Consider the following 26,924-nt stretch of genomic DNA (forward strand, 5'->3'; position numbering starts at 1 on the left):
TAAAAAAGAAAGAAAAAAATATATATATATCGATATCGGTATCGGTATCGGTAAAAATTTTGGTTCTGGCACATCACTAGTGAATAGCACCTGTCATATCAATCGTCTGGCAATGCCTAACATTGGCCAAACATCAAAAATATGTAAAAGAAAGGCAATTAATCAATGACAAAGTGTTTTATTATATTACATAATACTTGCGAATTAAAAGCCTCTTAATTTATGATTTGCCTAACATAGCCAAAATATCGTTGGAACATCACGGGTACCAACAGTTTCCCAGCGTGAACAATTTGTCTCAAATAGTTTCGTTGTTTTGTGTCAAAATGATTAGCGTGATTTACTAACGATAGTTTTCTGTGCAGCTGTACCAGTTATGAAACTAAAGTATAAAACCTTTGTACCACAGCGTGGAGCACTCTCAGATTACGAGACTGCCTTCAACTCAAATTCAACATCTAGAAACTGAAGTTTCAAACTTATACTGACAAGAACATTGACCTCAAATACAAGGTTGTGAACCCCCTTTTGTCCAAATCCCATCACATGACTATATTTTTTGCTCATTGCCAAGTAATGTACATGGGACTGCAAGCTACTCTTAATTTCCTTTGCATGCATGGATTCTGGATCTTTAAGGCCAGGCAAGTAGTTTTAAACATTGAAGGATTGTGCTTTGTAAGAAATAATTCCTGTGCTGTTAACTATCCTTCTCCTTCCTTTTTACCTGCCTCTAGAGTAAATTTAAGTGTGCCTTTTGCCCATACTGTTGTCTATTACATGGGGCATTTATGGGTTAGAGACAGGAATGGAGATAAGGTCAAGGCTTACTTTTAGATATTAACTCCTTTTAATACAAGCCATCAATTTGGAGGTCGTGGATTCTATGTCCACTGCAGAGTTTATTTTTGCTTGTTCGATTTACTAGTAGATATGGAATTCCTACAGTGGTTTATTTGGATAATGCCAAATCATTTATACAAGCAGAAAGTATTATTGGACAACTTCTACAATCTTCTGAATTTGATGACTATGTTGATTCAGAACCTCTTTGATACGTTCTCTTAAGACTGCACTAGCCTCTAGAGACCAAGTTCGAGCCGTTGTGCCGCTCACACCTCCTCTTTAATGCTTCCTACGTGTAACTAATAACAGCACAATGGCCACCAGGAACAGCAACAAGAAACTGTCAGATATGGTGGAAACTTTACTCAAGGCCAAAGAAGAAAATATCCAATGAGCAAGCCAGAAAAGACCGACAGTTCCCGAGATCAACTATCATCAAGTTATTAAAAGACTATCACCCAACAACAGGAGATATCGGACTTTAGATAGAAAGTGGAAACCCTTCAAGCTTGAGTGGACAATTTGAACAATACATGAGAAAGAGGACATCATTATTAATAGATTAAAGGTTGTGAAGTCGTATTCAGATAGTGAAAGTGATTCTGACTTTAGTGTGGACAACAGTGGATGAAATATTGTGGAGAATCAAGTGATTGAAACTGAGTAACAAAGAAATACAGATCAGACACATTTTGGCTTGTCACACACTAGGAAAACTATGATAGGATGGTACCCAGAATGCGATTGTCATTTTCATATCAAGGAAGACTACAGTACATGCACTGAAGAATGCCAAGAAACTGAAGAGGACCGGCATTTACATGTTTTGGTGTTATGATTTTTTTTTTTTATTTGACCAAATGACAAGAATCTTGTCATCGGAGTTTAATGGGTTAAGTGATCACCTGCCTGTGTTCACAATTAACCCAATAGAAACCCATCGCAAATCAAAACCAGAAATTATAATAAAGCGTAAAATAGATGACAAAAGTATTGCAAAATCAAGTGCTTGAATGAAGAAAACTGTAATCTGGATTACAATTCAGAAAATGCCCATCAATCATACACCGAGAGAGAAGTGGAGAGGAGGAGGAGGAGGAGGAGAAGAAGACGAATAAGAAGATGAAAAAGAAAAAGATGAAAAAGACGAAGAAGACGAAGAAGACGAAGAAGATGAAGAAGAAGACGAAGAAGAAGAAGAAGAAAAAAAAAATTACTAACAGCCTTAAGAATGCATGTCAAAAGAAAAACCAACTCAACAAGAAATTAATTAAAAGCAAGTCCACGACTGACGAAATCAAAATGTACAAAAACAGACAACAATCCTACACAATTGCGAGAAAAAACACCAAGATACTCTGAAAATAATTAAGGTAATATAAAAAAGATGGGAAGTGATAACTTAGCTAGGCCAAAAAGTAGAAATCACAATGAATACAAAGACCTTATTTAAAAAAGGCAAAACAAAAAAAGATACAGCAAATTAATTGGATTTCCTCTCCCACATAGGACCTAAACTCGCAAAGCAAACAAAAACTAATCAAATTTGAGACTTATGAAACAACGAAATCAGTAACATTTTTAAAACCACTCACCGACAACGAGCTTATGAATAACATTAAACCAATGCAAAGCAAGAAATCGCTTGATTATCTAGGAATCAATGAGCCTTGTAGAGCAAATCATGCCAAACATAAAAAATCATTTTTTAGCAATATGCAACTAGTCATTTGAGCAAGGATTATTCTCAGATGCTATGAAATCAGCAAAAGTAGTTCCAGTATCTAAATCAGGCAACAAATCTAGCTATAACAACTACTGACCAATTCCACTATTACCAGTTTTCTAAACTGCGGGAGAAGTTATTGTTGGAGAACTTCAAGAACAATGCAGTGTCCTTTCTACCTACATCTACTGACTCTCACCCACAAGACTAGTATGTGCATATGCATTGCACCACATTAGTTAGGGACACAGTGGATAAAAAAAGATGCATTGGTGTACCTAGGTATCCAAGGGAAAAGGAGAAACATCGCCTAGGAAATTCTGAAAGAATTACAAGCGGAAGGACATGGCTTGGATAGGAAAATCGAGAGACCTATAGGATGGACAGATACTCTAAAGAAAAACAATACAACAGGCCACAGAAATTAAAGCTTCTCAAACAATTCCAGAGGAAGTACTGTCCAGAACGAGTTTAGCAAATAGTTGAAGTCTTAAAGTTTTCTTCTTACAGCAAACTTTTACATCATACTTCCTTCATCTTTAAAGCTGTCTTTAAGAAGTTAATGCTGACCTTTTAAAGCCACTTTTAATTATTCAATGGGCATAATGCAAAGGGATGCATTCCCTCACGGAATTGACATTTAGAGAACCCCAATACTAATGATAGACCCTCTTTGGTAAGTCAAATAAACTTTTTCTTGGACAAAACAGTTAATATCATGAAACTGTCAAATTGTGTATCACAGTAGTAATCGCAATCTTTTGTTAACTTTAAAGTAAAAATTTACTTCAGGATCAATTGGGGTGTTACTGTGATTAACTACTGTTAATTCTTTGTTATTTTGACTATATCTTTGTACTAGTTAATAGTGGTGTATACATCTGGCACCAACTCTTTCCAAAATGACATATGAACAAAGACTCTCCAAATTAGAATTACCAACTCTGGAACAAAGGGAAAGAGGAGACTTACTACCTATAGAATTATGAAGGGAATGGAAATCTTAGATAAGAATAATTTATTGAATGGGTCAATGGAGAAACAAGAAAAATAGAAACTAAAAGATAATTACAGAAGAGATCTTAAGAAAGAAAGAAGAAGGGAAAAAAAAAAAAAAAAAAAATCTTCCCACACAGTGATAGGTACTTGGAACAAATTAGACAGTGTGCAAACACTACAAGATTAAGAAAAAACTATGCCAAGAGATACAAAGACGGGTCACCAGAAGCATAGCTCTCTTCTCGTATAATACAACTAGGTAAATCTGAGTCACCTCAATTTGTCCTCTTTGGCTCTGACAAAAAGACTACACGACCTTGTTTCAGAATTAACTTCCATCTACAATTTCAAGGATTATGTCAAGGTCAAAGTAGCAAATTTAAAGTCTTAAAAAAAAAAAAAAAAAAAAAAAATATTCACTCTCACCAAGGATATGGTGCATCTGCACAACCATTTAGTGAGAAATTGTACTTTAGAACTTTCAGGCATTGTTTACACACTACCACACCCCCACCTCAAAGCTCTACCCTAATTTCACTGGACCTTTTCATATCATTGGACAGGAGTAATAATAAAATCAAAGCACTAAGTTGCATGATCTTATGAGTGATGCAGATATCAAGAGTTCCTCATGGCCTTAACATAAAACGTTCCATCATCAGTTGGTACTACCCTTACTATAGAAAGACTTTACCAACACACTTCCCTCTACTCCTCTCCCCTATCACAACCTTTGCAGGCAAACCACCCTTTCACAAGATTGCATCTAGCCCAGGTGAATGAACACATCTACTTCTCCTTGTTCTTATGATTAAGTAAATTTTACAGTATTTTCCTATGATGAAACTGCTCAAATCCATGTTTATTTATCTTGTTGCAAGAAAGATATATACTTTTGTGCTTGCATACACTCATGCATTAGCTACTTTACATCAGATCCTGGTAGTAGTGGCAAGCCTTCAACAGAACCTACTGTTATGTGACCTGCCAAATTGGCTTGAATGACCTGCGAGTCCAACCACCAAGACACTTGCATCTCAAACTGGCAGATTCAACCATACAATATTGCCATATAACAGTTAATGCAATTCACTACTTTGTGTAGAGATGTATAGAGCTAAAATAAGTATTGACCATGCTGTTCCATAATGTAATAATTTGAAACTTAATATGTATACAACTGTAAAGTAATTATACTGTTGGCAACTGCCACACACCATCACTGGCTTTGGTGGAAAGCACCAGTGACTGAGGCAACAGAATAAAGAGAAGAACCCACAGTTTTTCTCCACCTCCAACTAATGTAGATCCAAACACTTGTCTACATTAACTAAATTCCAATTGTAACCAGTTAATACTGATGTACCTTTAGGGTTTGCATTTTTGGGAGAAATTTCCAGAAAAAATAATACCTTTCATTTATAAAGGCATAATAAATGCACCACAAAAGTCAAAACTTTACATAGCATAAACCAATTCAAGATGGTCATAACTGTAAATGCACTTTACTTGTGAACTACAGCCTCCTCTCAATCTTCTGTAAATGCACACTGGTAACCTCCACTCGTTCAGAAGATCGAGGCACTCTCCTTACCTGCAATAAATGCAATTGTGGTAACTTACATTTACTTACAAAGAGCATCATGCAACTGTTAAATCTAATCCATGCAATGCAAGCTAGGAATCTTCAAACAATTCTTGCAATCAATGACCAGTCATTCTTAGTCCTATGTAATTTCTATGATAAAGATTCCCGGGCAAAGCCTAGGTCAGGGATCACTTTGGCAAATGTGCAAAGCCTGGCACACTACTTTTCCAGGATGTGAAACCCATAGCTCACCATAATATAACTACAGTAATAAATTAGTACAAGGGAATCACATGAGAGGTACAAAGTAAAAAATAAAACAAGATAAAGGAGGCTGATGTGAAATGGGATAAGAGTATGATAAAATCTTTTTTAAGTAATAAAAAATGTTTGGGAATGAAACTGAAGAAAGGCAAATTAAGTAGAGAAAATGTAAAAGGTGTAGATGTAGAGATGATAATGGAAGAGAAGGCAGCAAGAGGAAGGTGGGCAGAGTATTTTAGGGGGCTGCTAAATGTGAAGGAGGATAGATAGGGAAAGGTAGTTGTAGTGGGAAGCGCTAAGAAAATGACCATGTTGAGCAAGGGAAATGGAGAAATAAGGAAAGATGAAGTGAAGGCAGTTAAGATGAGAGCAGGTAAGGCACCTGGGTTGGATTGATGCCATGCAGAATGTCTGAAAAAAGGAAGTACAGTGATGGACTGGTTGGTGAGGTTAATGTTTAGGAGAGGGTAGTGTGCTGGAGGACTGGAGGAGTGCATGTATAGTTCCACTTTACAAGGTGAAAAGTGTGAGTAATAGTTTCAGAGGGATCAGCTTTTTAAGTAGTTGGCAAGGCTTATGGGAGGGTCTTGATCAAGTGGATTAGTAGAGGAACGGGAGTAACTGGTGAGGAAGTGTTTAGGACAGGTAGGGGGTTGCGTAGATCAGATTTTTGTGGTAAGATATGTGAGAAAGCTATAGGAAAAGGTAAGGATGTATTATGGGCTTTTATGGATTTGGAAAAGGCTTATGACAGGGTAGACAGGAAGGCACTGTGGGATGTATTGCAGATATTATGGGATACGAGGAAAGCTAGAGCAGGAAAAAGCAGGAAACAGCAGTCCACAGTTTTTACAATAGTAGAGCTAGGAATCTTTTTATACAATTCTTGCAATCAATGACCAGTCATTCTTAGTCCTATGTAATTTCTATGATGAAGATTCCCGGGCAAACCCTAGGTCAGGGATCACTTTGGCAAATGTGCAAAGCCTGGCACACTACTTTTCCAGGATGTGAAACCCATAGCTCACCATAAAAGTACAGTGGCCGCAAAAAAAAAGTACACATTTTCACCGCAATAAAAATGTACACACGCGAAACCGCATGTACATTTTTATTGCGTTCCCACCATAGGAATAGTGGGAGGAGCTAGGGAGTGACGTAGCACCCACGTGATAGGCTGACGTCTTGCTTCCCCGCCACAGAAAGCATCAGTGAGCTTCAAAAGCTTGGTGAGTGGGGATTAAATTGACGTGCTCCTCAGTGCCCGCTTTTGCACTCGCTCACCAACTTTGACGGCCTATAACTCCACAACCACTTGCCACAATGGGACGAAATAAACTTACAATGGAGGAGAAGACTCGTGCCATCACCCTACTGGAGCAGGGTTGGTCTGTGATATGCATGGCCATAGACCTGAAGGTGACAAGAAGGGTTGTCTACAACCTGAAGAAGGCAGCCGCCAGCGTCCCACCCGGCACCATTCCACCATGAAAGAAGGGCTCTGGAGCACCAAGAAAGACCAGCCCACGAACAGACAAGGTCTTGAAGCGTGAGGTGTTAGCTGAACCATCCATTACTGCCGTGGAACTAAAGGAGAAGCACCCTGACCTCCTGAAGGTGTCTGTTTGGACGATTCAACACCGCCTGCAAAAAGATCTGAAACTCCCTGCTCGCCGCGCCGCCAAAAAACCCCTCCTGACAGAGGCGATGAAGAAGAAGAGGGTGAAGTTCTGCAAGAAATACAAAGATTGGACCCCTGAACAGTGGAAGAAAGTAATGTTCAGCGATGAGAGTACTTTTCGGCTTGTCAGGGGCGGCTCAAAAGTGGTCCGTCGCCCCAGTTCTGTGTCGCGGTACGATCCTCGCTACACGGTTAAAACGGTGAAGCACCCTGACAGTGTTATGGTATGGGGTGCCTTTAGTGGGAACAAGGGCAGGGGGGGGCTTTATTTTCTTCCTAAAAACATTACAATGAAATCCGCAAATTATATTGAAGTGCTAAGAGAACATTTACTGACATTTTGGAACATTCACGAGTGCGATTTTTTCATGCAAGATGGTGCCCCTGCCCACAAGTCCAAAGCAGTGAAAACCTTCCTTGATGACCACAATATCACTGTTTTAGAGTGGCCTGGTAATTCCCCGGACTTGAACCCGATAGAAAATGCGTGGAACATCATGAAACACAAGGTGGAAAAGTTGCGACCCGCCAGTATTTCCGAGCTGAAGGAGGCACTGAAGAAGTACTGGGTGCAGATGGACCTCGCATACTTCGAGAACCTCGCTGCATCGATACCTAAGAGACTTGAGATGGTGTTGAAGGTCAAAGGAAACATGACCAAATACTAAATGAAAATATTTGTAAATATAAAGTGTGAATAAAACCCATGAAAGTAATACTTTTGCGTTTTATCATCCAAAAAACCTTAGTGTGTACATTTTTTTTTTGCGGCCACTGTATGACTACAGTAATAAATTAGGAGAAGGGAATCGTATAAGAGGTACAAAGTAAAAAGTAAAACAAGATACAGGAGGCCGATATGAAATGGGGTATGAGTGATAAAATAAGTAATAACAAAAATTTTGGAATGAAATTGGAGAAAGGCAAATGAGGTAGAGAAAATGTAAAAGGTGTAGATGGAGAGATTATAATGGAAGAGAAGGCAGTGAGAGGAAGGTGGGTAGAGTATTTTAGGGAGTGCTAAATGTGAAGGAGGATAGCTAGGGAAAGGTAGCTGTAGTGGGAACCTCCAAGAAAATGACCATGATGAGCGAGGGAAATGGAGGAGAAATAAGGGAAGACAAAGTGAAAGTAGTTAAGATGAGAGCAGGTAAGGCACCTGGGTTGGATTGATGCCATGCAGAATGTCTGAAAAAAGGAGGCACAGTGATGGACTGGCTGGCGAGGTTATTTAACCCTATATATCCCAACCTGACGAAATCGTCAGTCAAGCTTCAGGTGAGTCTCACTGGCATAGAAAAGCAGTTATAACCGGTGTGTCTGTCCTGACGAATTCGTCTAGGTTTCCTCTCTCTGAGAACAACACTTGAAGCTGATTGGTCGAGAGTCCCTTGGGCAGTTCATCATCAGCTGATGACATCAACAGTGGTGTGAAACGCGGTATTTCTGGTGCTATTTATTTCATCATGGAGGAGTTGTCAGGTATGTTACATGCTGCAAATAATTTTTTTCTGAAATGGAAATAGTTATAGATATCTGAGAACGTCATACTGTTTCTCTTTTTGATCAAATAAAGACACTACAAGCTCATTTTATGTCAATGACAAATCCGTCATGTTGGTCATATGGCGCACAAAGAAACGTATGACCAACATGACCGATTCATCATCTACATAGGGGATACAATAATTCTTATCAGTATTTGTGTATTCATTTGTTTAATACTAATATTTTTTGTATGTATGCCTTTGTTTGCAGGGTTTGACGTATCTTCATTTTACTCAAGAGCTGTAAGCAGGCAAATGTGCAGGGAAAATACAGAAATTATGCCAATTGAACAAGATAATGGGTTGAGTGACGAGTCTGATGGAGAGGAGGAAGAGGAAGTAGTTAGACTCCATTCACACCCCAAGTTTCAGTGATTTCGATCAAGGTAGGGAGTATTTTTTACCTACACTAAGACAAAGTGAGGACTAAAACCAATAATTGCCTTGCCTGCTGGCATCCCCACCCATGAGAAATACAGAGAGGTCCAAAAATGTGTGTGTGTGTGTGTGTGTGTGTATTTACCTAGTTGTTCATTATTTCTGAAATTTTAATCAAAATATGTATTTTACAGAGGTGCCTTTACAAGGGAAAAGGGGACAAGTGTGAATGTAGTAATTTCAGAGGGATTAGCCTGTTGAGTGTAGTAGGGAAGGCTTATGGGAGGATCTTAATTGAGAGGATTAGGAGAGGAACAGAAGGAGTAATTGGTGAGGAACAGTGTGGATTTAGGACGGGTAGAGGTTGTGTAGATCAGATCTTTGTGGTAAGACAGATATGTGAGAAAGCTATAGGAAAGGGGAAGGATGTTTTTTGGGCTTTTATGGATCTGGAAAAGGCTTATGATAGGGTAGACAGAAAGGCACTGTGGGAGGTTATGCAGATTTATGGGATAGGAGGAAAGCTTTTGGGAGCTGTCAAGAGTTTTTATGAGAGTAGTAGAGCATGTGTTAGGATTAGAAATGGAGAGAGTGAGTGGTTTGAAGTAAAGGTGGGACTTCGTCAAGGATGCGTTATGTCGCCCTGGCTGTTCAGCTTATACATGGATGGGGTGGTGCGAGAGGTGAATGCTAGGGTAGTGAGTCAGGGATTGGAGATGGTTAAAGAAAATGGAGAAAAGTGGGAGGTGAGCCAGCTGTTGTTTGCGGACGACACTGCGCTTGTGGCAGGGTCAGAGGAGGGATTGAGGAAGCTGGTGGCAGAGTTTGGGAGAGTATGTGATAGAAGAAAGCTAAAGATAAATGTGGGTAAAAGTAAGGTGATGAGATGTACAAGGGGTGAAAGTGGCAGTAGACTGGAAGTGAACATTAAGGGAGAGCGACTGGAGGAAGTGGATAGTTTTAGATACTTGGGTGCAAGTGTAGCAGGAAAAGGTGGAGTGAAGGTGGAGGTAGAATGTAGATTGAGAGAAGCGAGTAAATGCCTTGGTGGTTTAAAGAGTGTAATGAGGAATAGACATTTGGGAATGGATGCGAAGAGGAGACTGTATGAAGGAGTGATTGTGCCAACAGCACTGTATGGGGCAGAAACGTGGAACATAAGAGAAGAAGAGAGAAGGAGTTTGAATGTGTTTGAGATGAGGTGTCTGAGAAGTATGGTGGGGGTTACTAGGCTAGATAGAGTGAGAAATGAGGAGGTGAGGAGGAGAACAGGGGTGAAAAAGGAGCTGGGAGATAGGGTTGATGAAAGAATATTAGGATGGTTTGGACACATGGAAAGAATGAGTGAAGAAAGACTAGTAAAAGAGGTATGGAAGGCAGATGTGGAGGGAGTGAACATGAGGGGACGTCCTAGGATGAGGTGGATGGATGGGGTGAAGGGGGCTTTGGGGAAGAGGGGAATGTCTGTTGAGGAAGGAAGGGAGAGGACGGAAGACAGAGGTGAGTGAAGAATGGTTGTATATGGATGATGTTGTGACTGCATGAGGAGGAATGTGCGGGGTGGGTAGTATGTGCGAGTAAATTTGACACAGCCCGAAGGGATTTCTCCCCGTCCTCGCCTTATATGTAAAGGGGGACGGAGAGGGGGGGTCGCCGATTAAATGAAGCGGCCTTGCTATGGATGTACTGTGTCTTGCGACGCTGCTTCTGACCCAGGGCGGTGGGCAGGGTGCAGGGATGACCCGTCATCCAGGAGGTGCTCAGATGAGAGGAGGGGTGTGGAGTGTATTTAGGGATGAAATGGGTGGGATTGTTTTTATGCCTTTCCCTTTTTTGGCTACCTCCCTTGGAAGGGGGAAAAAGCCTTGGTATATGTATGTATGTATACTTAAGATGGTGTGTGTGTGTGTTGAAGATGTATGGGGACACCTTCTCCTTCAGGCGTTGGAGACGTGGGTTCTCCACTGCGTCCAAAGTGTAGCTGTTCAGGATGGGAACCAGGGGGCGATGGTCGGTCATCAACGTAAAATTCTGAAGTCCCATCAAGTAATATTTGCATTTGAGCATCGCCCAGACGGCGGCGAGTAATTCTAACTCGATGGTGGCATATCTAGTCTCCGCCTCCGTCAAGAAACGGGAACCGCATTGGATTAGGCGTAGGCGTCCGCTGCCGTGGTCCTGTAGTAATGCAAAACCAATGCCGTTAAGCCGAGATGCATCCGTCTGGAGGATAGTTGGCAGGGTTGGATCGAATGAGGCGAGAATTGGGGGGTCGATGAGGGCGGCTTTCACCCGTCGGAATGCCTCGTCATGATCCGGTGTCCAGAGAAATTGTCTCTTAGGGCTCATCAGGGGCCGGAGAGGTTGGGCAGCTGCGGATATCTCCGGGGTGAATTCAGCCAACTGGTTAACGAGACCCATAAAGGACCTAAGGTCTGTTAAATTTGCAGGAGTTGGAAAGTCCCTGATAGCAATCACTTTGTCTTGGTCAGCAGCGATACCTGCCACTGACAATGTGAATCCGCAGAAATCCACCTTAGGCGCGGCGACCTTAAATTTTTCCTTATTAATGGTGATGCCAAATTCACGACATCTGGTGAGGACTTGGTGGATGCGGGTAAGGTGAGTGGTGTAGTCGGCATCGTAAAGGAGGATGTCGTCCACCACTTTGACGCAATTCTTGACACCTTGCAGTGCAATGTCACCTCGTAGGCAATAGGCATCGCCTGTTGCTGCAAATCCCATTGGTCCTCTGCAATATTGGAATCTACCATGTGGAGTTATAAAGGTGGTAAGGTGTCTATCCTCTTCGGCGAGTTCGATCTGCCAGTAGCCGCAGAGAGCGTCCATGGTCGTGAAGTAACGAGCTGAGGTCGGTACGCTACGTACAGCATCAAAGGGTGTGGGCGACGGATGGGGTGGGCGAGCCACCTGTGCGTTAAGTTTGGACAGATCCGTCGTGATCCTCACACCTCCATTTGGTTTAGCTACGGCGACAAGTGGGTGGCACCATTCTGAAGGTTCGTCGCCAGCCGGTCGAATAATCCCTTGAGAGACCATGGACTCGAGCTCGTCCTTGACGTGGTCTCTGAAAGCCAGGGGAATTTGCCGGGGTGTATGGATTGCAAAAGGCACAGCATTATCCTTCAGGTGGATTCGCATTGGTGATCCCACCATGGGCTTAAGTGGTGTGGACTGAAGAGCTGCTTTAGCCACCAGAACGTCCTTAAACTCCTTTAAGAAGTACTCCTTCACGTCTGAGGGTGGTGTGGAGGCAGAGAATGGGAGTTCCACACACTTCTTAACGTGCTTCACCTCCAATATTGGCTTAGGGAATTCCTTGGGAATGATGGCCAATGCCTTGCAGTGGCTGAAGGAGAGGAGTGGGGTCTGGATGTCCTTGTGTACTCGGATCTGAGCAGAGCACGACCGCTTACCTAAAGTAAGGGTAGCCGTGAGCGTGCCAAGGGCAGGAGTCATTTCAGATCCGTCGGCTGTGAGTGTGGTGGTCTGCGGGGAAGCGTGTAGTGTCCTTGTTGAAATGGAAAGGTTTCTCAAGTGCTGTGGTCCTATCACAGTGATATCCGCACCGGTGTCTGGGATCATCTGCAAGTATGACGATTTACCACCGTGTGTGATAAGGACGCTGACGTGTTGAGGCACCGCAGGGCTGGGGCTAGGAGACATCACTCGACGGCAGGACGGCTGTGGGGTTGGCGGGTGTTCCGAAACATGTCCACCGCCAGAGACTGAAACACCTCGCTTGTGTTTCTGACGAGTCTCCTGCTTGCAATATGTGTCGAAGTGACCAATACGGGAACAGAGGCGGCACTGGGTCTTACTAGCGGGACATTTGATCGTGGAAGGAAAGTGTCCCTGCCGACCACAGTTGCGGCAGGTAGCCTGAGCCGCAGGGCATGCTCCTGGCTCATGGTGCCTAGCACAGCACTGGCATGGGTCGGTTGCCTTCGATGTCGGTTGCTTAGGGGTTTGCCTGAGGAAACTTTTCTGCTTCTTCCTTCTTTGGTGGTGGGTCAATGCTCTTACTTGTGCAGGTTGGGCACGAATATCAGACGTAGCACACCTGGCTGCTTCATAGGAGCGGCATGTATTGACCATGTCCTGCAGTGAGCACTTGTCGTCCAGGGATATGAGTCGCTGAATCAACTCATCATCCCGAACGCCCATAATAATCACCGACTTCAACTGAGTCTCTTCGCAAATTGGCGATTTACCAGGGCATATGTCGATCTCCTCGGCACTGCGACGCAACCTTACGTAGAAATCTGCAAATGTTTCGCCTTCCATCTGCCTGCAGCTAAGCAATCCCCTCCTGCGTATTGCCTCGTTCCGCAAGCCCTTGATGTGTACTTCCAGAGCAGTGACCACCTCATCGACGGTCTTGTCTGTAGAGGGAGGTATTTGCAGGGTATGCTCTAGGACACGTTGTGTTTCAAGGGTGAGACACATACGTAATTGTATGAGCTGCTTCTCATGGGGTAAGCTATACAGGTCGACCATGGTAGCGTAATCTTGCCAACGTCGCTTCCATTCGCGGAACAATTGGTAGGTGGCATCTGGTTTAAGTGGAGGTGGCGTCTGAGCATTGGCCTTTTGAGTGGGTGGAGGGAGCGGGGGCTGACGATGACGGCTGTCATCGGAGGCCGCATGGTGCTCTGGGGGAGAGTGAGCGGGTTGCCGTTGCGGGTTTATCAATTTGAGCAGGGCGTCAAATCTAGCCTGGTCTTCTCGTCGTCTGCGTTCGTCTTCTGCTAACCTCGTCTCTTCAATCCATTTGACGAGGGAAAGCATGTCGGTTGGTGGGAAGGATGCGGCCTGTTGCTCATTGGAAACATCTGGCTGCAATTCTTCCTCCTCTTGCTCGAGTGCTCCTGAACGAGTATTTGGCATTTCGCTAGAATAAAGCTAATAGTGTGGGCCCGTAATGCGCGGATGAGTACGTAAGCTGGCGGGTACCTGGGGCCCAGTAGGCCTGCGGGCGTGTAAGCGAGGGGAAGTATCGCGCACACGTCCTGCCAATGTTCAAATACAAGCGTCTCTCCGATAAAGAGGCAGCAAGATTTTCACAAATACCACTCACAATGCACTGCGACACTATACACTATACGGGGAGGCACTATAAACCACACGTGTAAGCACTAGACACTATACGAGAAGGCTCCAAGCATATACGCAGAATGCGTGAAGTAGATGAGCGCAATATGGCGTCGGAGCACTGCCAGTCACTAACGAACACTTGCATATGCCGGTTTTTCGTTTAAAACACTTATGTTGTACGTGCGAGCGTGTAACTCTGTCACTGGGACTGCACACATTCGTGAGCCCTTGTCGCACACAATTACGATATGTGGGTCACGGTACACCAAAATAATGCAGGACACGGTACACCAGAATAATGCATGTATAGGCTGAGTTCATTGCGTTGCACTGCCCTGTATGCACTAACAATGTTATATATCTCACTGCGCCATGTGTGTGTTGGTCGAGGGCTAATAATACACACTGTAGGTTCTTAAGTACATTCAGCCTTAAACACTAACACAGTTACAAGAAGATACAATATAATAATAGAGTCAAAGCTAGCGCCCATGCGTGACTCCGCGTCCCCTCTAGTCTCTCACTCAAGCACTGTTGCTAAGCACCTATGCATGCCTACCCCGGGCATGCGAGTTGCCACATGTCGCCAGACGGGGATATCAATAACCCACAGTGTGAATCCCTCCCTCTCATTTCCTAGTGTAAGGAGTGAGACAAACAAATACATGCACTGTATTTTTTTCATTATAATTATTATTTTCCTCCTTTCCAACAAATTTCGCACTGAGGAGTTCGTGTTTTTTTTCTTCTAAAGTATAATATTTTGAATAAAGGTGTTATTGATGATATTTCTGCAAATTTCAGCAAGTTTTTCACTGCTAAGAACAGGTATATTATTTTCTGTAATAACCCATATTACATATAAAGGTATTTCAATTATTTATATGCTTAAAAACAATTAATTTTCATTAACAAAATATCAAGTTATCACAAGAAATTGTATTTAAGTTTAATTTTTCAATAAAATATTCATTTTTGGTGAGATGAGCAACAGAATTGCTTTCTATATTCTAATAATGTAATAAATCTAGATAACACAATCATTAGCCAATTTCATTTCCCTCGTGACCAACATGACTAATTCGTCATGGTATTGTATTATTGCATAGACTGTAGCAATTGCCAGGAAAACTTATCTATAACATTCCTCAGGTCCATAATAACCTAGAAACAAACGCATGATTTTTTTTTGTCCGGCCAAAATATATGTGGTCCATATAGGGTTAATGTTTAGGACAGGGTAGTGTGCTGGAGGACTGGAGTTGTGCCTGTATAGTTCTACTTTACAAGGTTAAAGGTGACAAGTGTGATTAATACTTTCAGAGGGATCAGCTTTTTAAGTAGTTGGGAAGGCTTATGGGAGGGTCTTAATTGAGAGGATTAGGAGAGGAACATAGGGAGTAACTGGTGAGGAACAGTGTGGGTTTAGGACAGGTAGGTGGTTGTGTAGATCAGATTTGTGGTAAGATGTGAGAAAGCTGTAGGAAAAGGTAAAGATGTTTTATGGGCTTATGGATTTGGAAAAGGCTTATGACAGGGTAGACAGGAAGGCACTGTAGGAGGTATTGCAGATTTATGGGATAGGAGGAAAGCTGTTAAGAGCAGTCAAGAGTTCTTACAATAGTAGAGCTTGTGTTGGGATTAGAAATTGAGGGTGGTTTGAGGTAAAGGTGGGACTTCATCAGGGATGTGTTATGTTGCCCTGGCTGTTCAATTTATAACATGGATGGGGTGGTGCAAGAGGTGAATGCAAGGGTCGTGGGTCAGGGATTTGAGATGGTTAAAGAAAATTGAGAAAAATGGGAGATAAACCAGTTGTTTGCCAACGACTGCTTGTACCAAGATCAGAGGAGGTATCGAGGAAGTTAGTGACAGTTTGGGAAGGTGTGTGAAAGTGCAAGAAAAAAGTGGATAAAAGTAAGGTGATATGTACAAGGGGAGTGGCAGCAGACTGGGAGAGAGTACTGAGTAAGACTGGTGGAAATGGATAGTTTTAGATGCTTCAGTGCGAATGTGGCAGGAAAGCAAGAAGTGAAGGTATAATGTAGACTGAGAGGTGAGTAAATGCCTTGGGGGGGGGGGGGTAAAAAGTGTAATGAGAAAGACATTTGGGAATGGATGCTAAGAGTTGTGTATAATGACTGTGCCAACTGCACTGTATGGGACAAACTTGGAACATAAGAGGAAGAGGAGCTTGAATATGAGATGAAATGCCTGAGGAGTATGATGGGGGTTACTAAGCTAGATAGTGAAATGAGGCAAGGAGAAATGGGGTAGAAAGGGAGTTGGGAGATAGGGTTGATGAAAGCATTGGGATGGTTTGGAAACATGAAAAGTACGAGTGAAGGAAGACTAGTAAAAGGTGTGGAAGGCAGAGGTGGAAGGAGTGATAACTGACTTAGGATGAGATGGATGGATGGGGTAAAAGGGGCACTGAGAAAGGGTAACATATGTTGAAGACAGGAGAGGACAGTAGATAGGGGTGAATGGAGAATGGTTGTGTGTGGATGATGCTCTGATGCATGAAGGGGAGTGCGGTGGGGGATGGGGGCGAGGGATTTGAGAAATAAATTGATGCAGGCCCAAAGGGATTTCTCCCAGTATTTTTTGCACGAGGGGATGAGAGGGGTTTGCAGATTTAATGAAGCGGCCTTGCTGTGGATGTGCTGCGTCTTGCAACACCGCTTCTGACCCAGGGCAGTGGACAAGGTGCAGGGATTACCCGTCATCCAGGAGGTGCCAAAATAAGAGGGATGAAAGAGGGTAGAGGGGAGTGGAGTATGTAGGGGATGGAATGGGTGGGAGTGATTTCTATGCCTTTGTTTTCTGGCTACCTCCCATGTAAAGGCCCTGTCAGACGAGCGGGTTGGCCGCCGCGGGTGCAAAGCGGGTCAGTCGCCGCGGAACCGCTTTATATTGATTCCTATGTAAAACACTGGTAAACCTCTCGTCTGACATAGCCAGGCGGGCTGGCCGTGGCGGTTTCAAGTGGGGAAATGCGTCTCACCCGCCGCGGTCAGGCGGGTAGACCGCCCGTGTGACATCAGCCTAAGGGGGGGGGAAGCCTTTGGTGTATGCAGAACCCTTACATGCCTAAGTGCCACCCCTGGGCAAAGTTTTTAGTGATGCCCCTCCCCCTTCCCCATCACCATCCCTTACAGCCTGTTTCACCTATTGGCTTGCAAAATTATGAAAATTTAAAATTTGTATTTAATGTCCCTACTGCAGAATGGGTAAGGGAAAAAAATGTTTCATATTCAATTGATTCCAATGCAAAATTAGTATATTACGGTCAAATATTCAGGGCTCATTTGACCTCGTTTTACTACAATTACTTTGTCAGCCTTGTAGTAGGCAGCATGTCCAGACTAAATTGCCACCCCAGGGCATATGCCCCCCCCCCCATGTGAGGGCCCTGGGTGTATATAATAATATATGCAATATCCAACTTCTGTATTATAATATATATATATATATTATAATACAGTGTTACAAAATTTTGACTTTTTTCTGTCTTTGGTCAATAAATGTTATTTTCTATTTCCTTTTATCTACAAAGTTAAGAAAATAATGATTATTCTCTTAAAACTTTGATTATTCTAGACTGGCCAGCGATTTTTTTAAACTAGCCTATTATAATAGGCTAGTTTCAATTATCCCCAACAATTCAAACAAATTCCGCACTAATATGGTGGAAAAAAAAATTAAAGAATTTTCTGGATGACTCCAGAACATTCAAAACAATTCTTTCGAAACGTTCCACAAACTTCTAGAACATTCTTGCAACGTAGATGGCAGTATAAATGCAGGGAACGTATGCTAAACGGGTCAGTTTACTTCTAGCCGTCTCTGCATAGACAATTCGTTCGTCATCAGTCATTCCTATCTGCCTTCTTTCAGCATGGCGTCAAGAGGTTGTAAGCATCCGCCAGACGCATTTTGCTACGTCTGTGGCGAGTTTATCAAAACTAGAGCTAAAAAGTACTCTCTGGAAAGATCACCAAAAATGCGCGAGGCCTACAAAGCATATTTCGGCATGCCTGTTGGGGATCAGGACAAACTTTGGGCACCTCATTTCACCTGCGATCTCTGCAAAAGAACTCTGGAAGGTAAGAAAAAAACTAATATACATATATATATATATATATATATATATATATATATATATATATATATAATATATATATATATATATATAATTTTATTTACAAATAGTTTATAGCAAAATTTATTTGTTTTATTTTTATACTTATGTTTTCATTCTGCTTTTTACAGGTTGGTACAGAGGGGAAAACAGAGCTATGAAATTTGCAGTCCCCCGAATTTGGAGGGAACCAACTGATCACTCAAGCAATTGCTTCTTCTGTATGGTAGACCCTTCCAAACGTCGAGGAGGCAAAAATGCGCCTGCTATCATATATCCTGATCTTCTGTCATCCATTGCGCCAGTGCCACACTGCTCTGAGCTCCCCGTACCCACTCCTCCCATGAGAGAGCAGCAGTGTTTACAAAAGAATAGTAGTTCAGAAGAGCATGAAGACACTGATCCAGAGTTCAGAGACGCAACTGATGACAGAAATCCATACTACCCCAACCAAGAAGACATCAATGACCTCATCAGAGATCTTGGCCTCACGAAGTCAAATGGCGAGCTTTTGACGTCGAGACTCAAGCAGTGGAATTTGCTAGATGAGAGTGTGCACATATCAGGTCAGAGAAAGCGTCACCAGCATTTTTCAAGCTTTTTCACTAGTCAAGATGGGCTTTGCTTTTGCCACAATGTGACCGGTCTGTTTAAGGCAATTGGAATTACCCATAACCCCAAAGAGTGGCGACTCTTTATCGACAGCTCGTGTAGGAGCCTCAAAGCAGTGCTGCTTCATAACGGGAATGTGTACCCATCTCTTCCCCTCGCCCACTCTGTCAAGCTCAAAGAGGAATACAACAGTGTCAAGATTTTGTTAGATGCCTTGAAATATGGAGAGTACTGTTGGGAGGTTATAGGAGACTTCAAAATGCTGGCTTTCCTAATGGGTCTCCAAGGCGGCTTTACCAAGTATCCTTGTTATCTTTGCCTTTGGGACAGCAGGGATACCGTGTCACACTACCTCAAGCGTGACTGGCCACAGCGAACCGAGTTTTGTGTGGGGAAGAACAACGTAAAATGGGAGCCATTGTTGGATCCCAAAAAAGTACTGTTTCCTCCACTACACTTAAAACTGGGCCTTATGAAGCAATTCGTCAGAGCTCTAGATAAAGAGTCTCCAGCTTTCAAATTTCTCCAAGATTTCTTCCCCAAGTTGTCTGCAGCGAAAGTTGAAGCCGGTGTCTTTATTGGTCCACAAATAAAAAAGGTAATGGAGTGCAAGGAGTTTCCAAAAAAACTCACAAGGACAGAGAGAGCAGCATGGGACAGCTTTGTTGCAGTAGTTCTTGGCTTCTTGGGGAATCACAAGGCCGAAAACTATGTGGAGCTTGTTGAGACCTTGGTGACAAACTACGGCAAAATGGGTTGCAGGATGTCCCTCAAAGTGCATATCCTTGACGCCCATCTTCATAAATTTAAGGAAAACATGGGAGCGTACTCTGAGGAGCAAGGCGAACGCTTCCATCAGGATATTTTGGAATTTGAACGCCGCTACCAAGGGTCTTATAATGAAAATATGATGGGAGACTATATTTGGGGGCAGATTCGTGAAAGTAATCTACAGTATAAGCGTAAATCTAGAAGAACTACTCATTTCTAATGTGTCTATTGTCTCTCTATTGTAAATCTAGAATAAATAAATGCTATTATTGCATTATATCGTTTTGTGTTTGTTTTGTTCAAATCAAATTTCCAATATACCACTTTGTCCCTATGAGAATATGTAAATTTCATAAATATCATTATCCTGAACACAAGAGCAAAATTAGAAATGAATAAAAGTATTTTTTCATGTATTCTGGACATAGGCAATTAGGAAATAACAGTTTCAACTCAAAGACAAAACCTTTGTTAATTATAATTACACTGTATAACAATGAAAAAAAAAACAGAAATGAGACTATCCTTTTCTAGAGTTATTTTTTGCGTAGATCACGAATACAACATCCGTTTTTTTCTGTGACCCTCCAGTTCTTCGTAAATAGCAGTGCCCGCAATGTCTATCTGAACGGTATTTTTTGTTGCTTTTACCATTTATATAATTTTTCACATAGCTATGTGTTTTTTTTTTCTTAACAGGATACAGAGTTAAGATGCCTAGAGAATGCAAGAATTCGCCAGACAAGTTTTGTTATATATGTGGATCAGTCACATTAAGGCAATACAAGAGACAGTTGACTCAACGTGTAAAGAAACTTTATGAGCTGTACTTTGGATGTAAAGTGGGTGACCAGGACAAAAGCTGGGCACCTCACATATGTTGTGTCAGGTGTACAAGTTCCCTTTCTGCCTGGGTGAAAGGCAAAGGGACTGGCCTCATGTTTGGCGTACCAATGGTCTGGAGGGAGCCAAAGGACCACTCAACAGATTGCTACTTCTGCTTAACGGATATAAAAGGTGGGTATTCAGTGTTTATTTTTTACTGTTTTTATATATATTTTCAAGAGATGTATCAATAAAAAAGATCAAAATACATAATAAGTTGCACTTCCACTATTTTTGCACGTGATCACAACCAATAGTATCCATTTTTAGTCTGATTTTATTTTATTTTCCTGCAGGTCGCAACAGAAAAGGCAAGAAATCTATCGTGTATCCAGATCTTCAGTCTGCTATTCGCCCAGTTCTACATTCAAGTGATATTCCTGTACCACAGCCGCCCTCTGAACTACCAAGCGATGACACGAGCAACTCAGACGATTCAGAATCTCAAGATGCAACGTATACGACACAACTTGAATCTGATAAGAAACCACACCTCATCACCCAACCAGAACTCAATGATCTAGTTCGTGATCTAACACTTACTAAGCAACAGAGTGAACTCCTGGCCTCACGTTTGCAACAATGGTACCTGTTGGATGAAGAAGCTCGAATTACAGTATTTAGGAAGCGTTCTGCAAATCTACAGGATTTCTTCACTTTGGAAAACAACTTGACTTATTGTAATGATATCAGAGGCCTATTCAGTGCCCTTGAGCTGTCCTATGAACCCAATGAGTGGAGGCTATTCATAGATGGATCCCTTTACAGCATAAAAGCAGTTCTGTTGCACATTGGGAACACCATGCCTTCAGTTCCAGTTGCTTACTCAGTCATTTTAAGAGAGAATTATGAGAACCTTGCTTTTATTCTAGACCGCATAAGTCACAAAGAGCATGAGTGGTTAATTTGTGCAGACTTGAAAGTAGTAGCCATACTTAATGGGCTACAAACTGGATACACCAAATTTATGTGCTTTCTTTGCAAGTGGGACAGTAGGGCCAGATCAGAACATTATATACGCTCAGAATGGCCATCTCGGGAATCTATGACGCTTGGATGCCATAATGTAATTCATGAGCCACTAGTTAAGAAGGAGAAAATCATTTTGCCACCACTGCATATAAAACTAGGCCTAATGAAGCAATTTACCAAAGCACTGCAACATAACAAGCCATGTTTCCAGTATCTCAAAGGGATCTTCCCTAAAATTAGTGATGCCAAGATTAAAGAGGGTATATTTGTAGGCCCTCAGATTCGCAAGCTTATAAATGATGAGCACTTTGAGGCGACAATGGATGAACCTGAGCTAGCGGCCTGGCATGCATTCAAAGATGTATGCAAAGGGCTTCTGGGAAAGCACCAAGAGTCCCAGCGAGAGCGTAAAGTGGAGAGGCTAATCAAATGCTACCAAGATCTCGGATGCAATATGTCACTGAAGATACACTTTCTTCATTCTCATCTGTCCTTCTTCCCAGAGAATGCAGCAGATGTGAGTGATGAACATGGAGAGAGGTTCCATCAAGATATAGCGTCAATGGAAAACAGGTACAAGGGAAAATGGAGCCCTACTATGCTGGCTGACTTCTGTTGGAACCTGAAGCGTGACACGCCTGAGACGTCTTATAAAAGAAGAAGTAAATAATAGATTGTAGGTTAATACATCATATAATGCTAACAAACATGCCGATTCATTATATATTAATTAAATAAATACAATGAAGACATTTAATCTGACTTTGGGAGCAAAATACATTTATGGAACCTTGGAAATCTCTATTAATTGCATAATTATTAAAACAGCGATTTACAAAAAATTGCGACGTGGCATGAAATTTTTATCAAATTTGAATTCAGCACACTGAACTTCATAATAAAACGCACATGAGAACTATGTTTTTTTCTTAATCCTGAAATTTGTTGTACAGTGTTATTGGTAACCACATGCTGTGCCGAGCAGTAGATAGGGGCCCTAGGAGGTTGTTATATTATTATTATATGTGTGTATATATATATATATATATATATATATATATATATATATATATATATATATATATATTTATTTATTTATTTGCAGGCGAGCAAATACTGTACTCCTAAATTTTATTCGTGACTGCTAGCCGATCACTTTCTTCATTATATCATACTCAGCTGTTGGAATTGAATCTCGACACTAATCCATTTACATGTGAATATTGAAAGAGACTTACCCGTCTCCTTAACAAGTGGGAGAAAAAATAGGTTCCGCCTTTTAATGCAGTTGCCCTGGAACGAGGTAGGCTTGCTCGATGAATACCATGTTCGGCTTTATTTTGTGGTAAACATCGTCACTGAGACGCGCGAAATTTGAACCGATTTTTCGTAGGTGCGCGTTTTTAGCGATCCTCATTTCGAATTGCTCGTTCGCGAAAATGCACAACTTAAAAAACAAGCCCTAGCAGGTGAAGTTGAGGAAACCATACTCCTATACAAGACTATAAATTTCGTATAAAAAATTAGCAATTTTTGGGAGTGTCGAGGCCGTGAGGCGCATGTGCGCCCGTAGCGTCCACCAAACTCATCTCTGGCGTCCATGATCAAAACATCGCCACGTGAACCCAGGACCATCTTTCGATTGTAACCATTATTAACAGCGTGGGAAATAATGGAGATACGACCAGAAACTATCACGTCTAGATTGCTCACCGAGTACTGCCAACCATTTGGAGTATACAGGTGGTAGGAAATATTCATTGGGTTACGGTCTCCACGGATCCTTCCCCTTACCGGCCGGATGACAGAGGGGAGAGGACAGAGAGGAGAGGGGAGAGAGGACAGGAGATGAGAGAGAGGACACAGAAGATAATTTATGTTTGTCCATTTTTTTTTTTTTATAAGTCAAACCGGCGCTACCTGCGGTTTCTCGCTTCCCACTTCGTAAGAGATGAATGCAGAGTTTTAGCACAGACTTGGCCAAATCCTTCCCGACGAAGGCCCACCGGACGAACACCACCACAGCATATCGCCACCGCCTTGCGGAACCCTCACGCACTAAATAGTACTCCCTCTCCCTCCCCTCGCTATATTCAATCTCACGATTTCGTTAGTGTGCTGATGAACCTTGAAAGACAACCATGAATCGTGTCGAAGACTACAACTGGAGAGAGCAAGGGGAGGGGAGGGGAGGGCAGGGCAGGGCAGGGCAGGGCAGGGCGAGAGCAAGGGGAGTGGAGGGCTGGGCAGGGCGAAAGCAAGGGTAGGGGAGGACAGGACAGGGCAGGGCGAGAGCAAGGGGAGGGGAGGGCAGGGCGAAAGCAAGTGGGGGGCAGGGCAGGGCGAGAGCAAGTGGAGGACAGGGCAGGGCGAGAGCAAGTGGAGGACAGGGCAGGGCGAGAGCAAGTGGAGGGCAGGGCAGGGCGAGAGCAAGGGGAGGGGAGGGCAGGGCAGGGAAGTGCAAGAGCAAGGGGAAGGGAGGGGAGGGCAGGGCGAGAGCAAGGAGAGAGCAAGGGGAGGGGAGGGGAGGGCGAGAGCAAGGGAAGGAAAGGGCGAGAGGAAGGGAAGGGGAGGGGAGGGCGAGAGGAAGGGAAGGGGAGGGCGAGAGGAAGGGGAGGGGAGGGAAGATGAAGGCGAGAGGAAGGGGAGGAAAGGGGAGAGGAGGGCGAGAGCAAGGGGAGGGGAGGAAAGGGGAGGGGAGGAAAGGGGAGGGGAGGAAAGGGGAGGGAGGAAAGGGGAGGGGAGGAAAGGGGAGAGGAGGGCGAGAGCAAGGGGAGAGGAGGGCGAGAGCAAGGGGAGGGGAGGAAAGGGGAGAGGAGGGCGAGAGCAAGGGGAGGGGAGGAAAGGGGAGAGGAGGGCGAGAGCAAGGGGAGGGGAGGAAAGGGGAGAGGAGGGCGAGAGCAAGGGGAGGGGAGAGGAGGGCGAGAGCAAGGGGAGGGGAGGAAAGGGGAGGGGAGGAAAGGGGAGAGGAGGGCGAGAGCAAGGGGAGGGGAGGAAAGGGGAGAGGAGGGCGAGAGCAAGGGGAGGGGAGGAAAGGGGAGAGGAGGGCGAGAGCAAGGGGAGGGGAGGGGAGAGGAGGGCGAGAGCAAGGGGAGGGGAGGAAAGGGGAGAGGAGGGCGAGAGCACGGGGAGGGGAGACGAGGGGCGAGAGCACGGGGAGGGGAGACGAGGGGCGAGAGCACGGGGAGGGGAGGGGAGGGGAGAGGAGGGCGAGAGCACGGGGAGGGGAGGGGAGGGCGAGAGCACGGGGAGGGGAGGGGAGGGCGAGAGCGAGAGCAAGGGGAGGGCGAGAGCGAGAGCAAGGGGAGGGGAGGGCGAGAGCACAGGGAGGGGAGGGGAGGGCGAGAGCACGGGGAGGGTAGGGTGAGAGCACGGGGAGGGGAGGGGAGGGGAAGGCGAGAGCACGGGGAGGGGAGGGGAGGGCGAGAGCACGGGGAGGGGAGGGGAGGGCGAGAGCACGGGGAGGGGAGGGGAGGGGAGGGCGAGAGCACGGGGAGGGGAAGGGAGGGGAGGGCGAGAGCACGGGGAGGGGAAGGGAGGGGAGGGCGAGAGCACGGGGAGGGGAGGGGAGTGCGAGAGCACGGGGAGGGGAAGGGAGGGGAGTGCGAGAGCACGGGGAGGGGAAGGGAGGGGAGGGCGAGAGCACGGGGAGGGGAGGGGAGGGCGAGAGCACGGGGAGGGGAGGGGAGGGCGAGAGCACGGGGAGGGGAGGGGAGGGCGAGAGCACGGGGAGGGGAGGGGAGGGCGAGAGCACGGGGAGGGGAGGTGAGGGCGGAGCACGGGGAGGGCGAGAGCACAGAGAAGGGAGGGGAGGGCGAGAGCACAGAGAAGGGAGGGGAGGGCGAGAGCACAGAGAAGGGAGGGGAGGGCGAGAGCACAGAGAAGGGAGGGGAGGGTAGGGCGAGAGCAAGGGGAGGGGAGGGGAGGGCGAGAGCACGGGGAGGGAAGGGCGAGAGCACAGGGAGGGGAGGGGAGGGTGAGAGCACAGGGAGGGGAGGGGAGGGTGAGAGCAAGGGGATGAATGAATGAATGAATAATTGGGATTTATCTAGCGTCGCAACATCAATGGTCATTGACGCCGTAGTATTTATGATTAAGAAAAGGAAGTGGTAAAAAGCTTAAGAAATAAATAAAATAAAAAAAGATTGAAATCTAAAGATTATTGAGAAGATCAATAGCACTAAGAAAATCAAAAATAGAATTTATATTGCAGTTACATCCCAAAACATTTCGAAGGGACAGATCTCCTACATCTCTGTGTTTTGACAAATATTGTTGTCTTTCTGCATCATAACTGGGGCATTCCACCATAATGTGTCTAATGGTCATAGGAACAAGGAAATCATTACAAATTGCACGAGGACTGCCCTCCATAAGAAAGCCATGGGATAATCTAGAGTGACCGATCCTCAACTGGCAAAGGGTTACTTCCTGTTTTCTGTTCAGCAATGTACAAGACCAAGGATGAATAGTATCAGTAATCTCTCTCATCTTGTTACCAGCCTCAAGATCCAAAGAGATGAGATCTCGGCTTTGATTAGAGGGATATAATCTTCATAAGGTATAGGCCATAAGCGAGGTACGGGTGAGAGAGCGGCTTCCTTGGCCAATTTATCGGCCTGTTCATTTCCTGGTACTCCGACATGTGCTGGAACCCAGCAGAAGTTTATTTCATTGCCTCGACTCTTGATTAAAAAAAGCCATTCTAAGATCTTTAAAACTATTGGGTGCCTTGAGTCGAATTGTTCTAGAGACTGCAAGACACTCTTTGAGTCAATAAAAATTGTAAAACATTTGGCTCTCTTTTTCCTGTCAGTTCGGCAGTGAAATTAGATGCTGTATTAGGCAAGGTGCCCTTACGATTAAAATCATTTGAGAATATTCCAAAACCAATGCCAGCGCTAGTTTTGGAGCCATCAGTAAAAACAAACACAGATTGATTGATTTATGGAATTTTTGGCTCGAAGGCCAAGCGCCAGAGCCGGTGGGCCATTCAGCGCATATTTATCTTATACATAAAAATTCAGGTAAAACAGTTAAAACAATAAACATTCACAAAAACACATCAACAACATACACTCACAAGCATTCATGTACACAATTTTAAATTTCATAAAATAAATTTATGTCTTTTAAAAACTTTAAAACATTCTTCACACGAGCTTCCTCCCCTAAAATTTCTTTAAAAGATAAATCTGTGAAAAAATTTGCCCTGCGCTTATTAGAGAATGCAGGGCACTGAATTAATATGTGTCTTATTGTCAAAACTACTTGGCAAGTGGGACATTGGGGGGCCAACCTTTCTGCTCCACTTGCCATTAAAAATTTATGAGTAATGTAGGAATAGCCAATTCTCAGTCTTGTCAAAACAATGCTTGCCCTTCTGTCCAAAG

General features: G+C 43.9%; 2 protein-coding genes across 16 annotated transcripts in view; one reads left to right on the plus strand and one right to left on the minus strand.

The window, feature by feature from the left end:
• Positions 1–26,924, minus strand: part of LOC143022627 (uncharacterized) — a 179,800-nt gene that overhangs the window by 107,125 nt on the left and 45,751 nt on the right. For 4 of the 15 annotated variants that reach the window (XR_012966105.1, XR_012966106.1, XM_076180935.1 and 1 more), the window contains one exon: positions 5,081–5,165. The exons of 3 other annotated variants lie outside the window; for them this stretch is intronic. The gene's annotated coding sequence lies outside the window, so the exon portion shown is untranslated. Of the gene's footprint in view, positions 1–5,080; positions 5,166–8,263; positions 8,616–26,924 lie in introns of those variants that run through there. 8 more of the 15 variants (XM_076180938.1, XM_076180932.1, XM_076180928.1 and 5 more) reach the window with 4 other exon arrangements.
• LOC143022634 (uncharacterized) lies at positions 17,984–19,953 on the plus strand. The gene is made up of 2 exons (XM_076180946.1): positions 17,984–18,256; positions 18,423–19,953. The coding sequence occupies exons 1-2, from the start codon at positions 18,049–18,051 to the stop codon at positions 19,892–19,894; spliced, it is 1,680 nt and encodes a 559-aa protein (XP_076037061.1). The 5' UTR covers positions 17,984–18,048; the 3' UTR covers positions 19,895–19,953.

The sequence above is a fragment of the Oratosquilla oratoria genome, unplaced genomic scaffold (genome assembly GCF_046742065.1).
Source record: "Oratosquilla oratoria isolate Oo_2021 unplaced genomic scaffold, ASM4674206v1 SCAFFOLD129, whole genome shotgun sequence".
Lineage (NCBI taxonomy): Eukaryota > Metazoa > Arthropoda > Malacostraca > Stomatopoda > Squillidae > Oratosquilla > Oratosquilla oratoria.

Bases quoted from the DNA above. Each gene is read 5' to 3' on its own strand.
- LOC143022634 (XM_076180946.1), top strand. From the start codon at position 18,049: ATGGCGTCAAGAGGTTGTAAGCATCCGCCAGACGCATTTTGCTACGTC. The intron at 18,257-18,422 runs GTAAGAAAAAAA...TGCTTTTTACAG, and splicing joins CTGCAAAAGAACTCTGGAAG to GTTGGTACAGAGGGGAAAAC.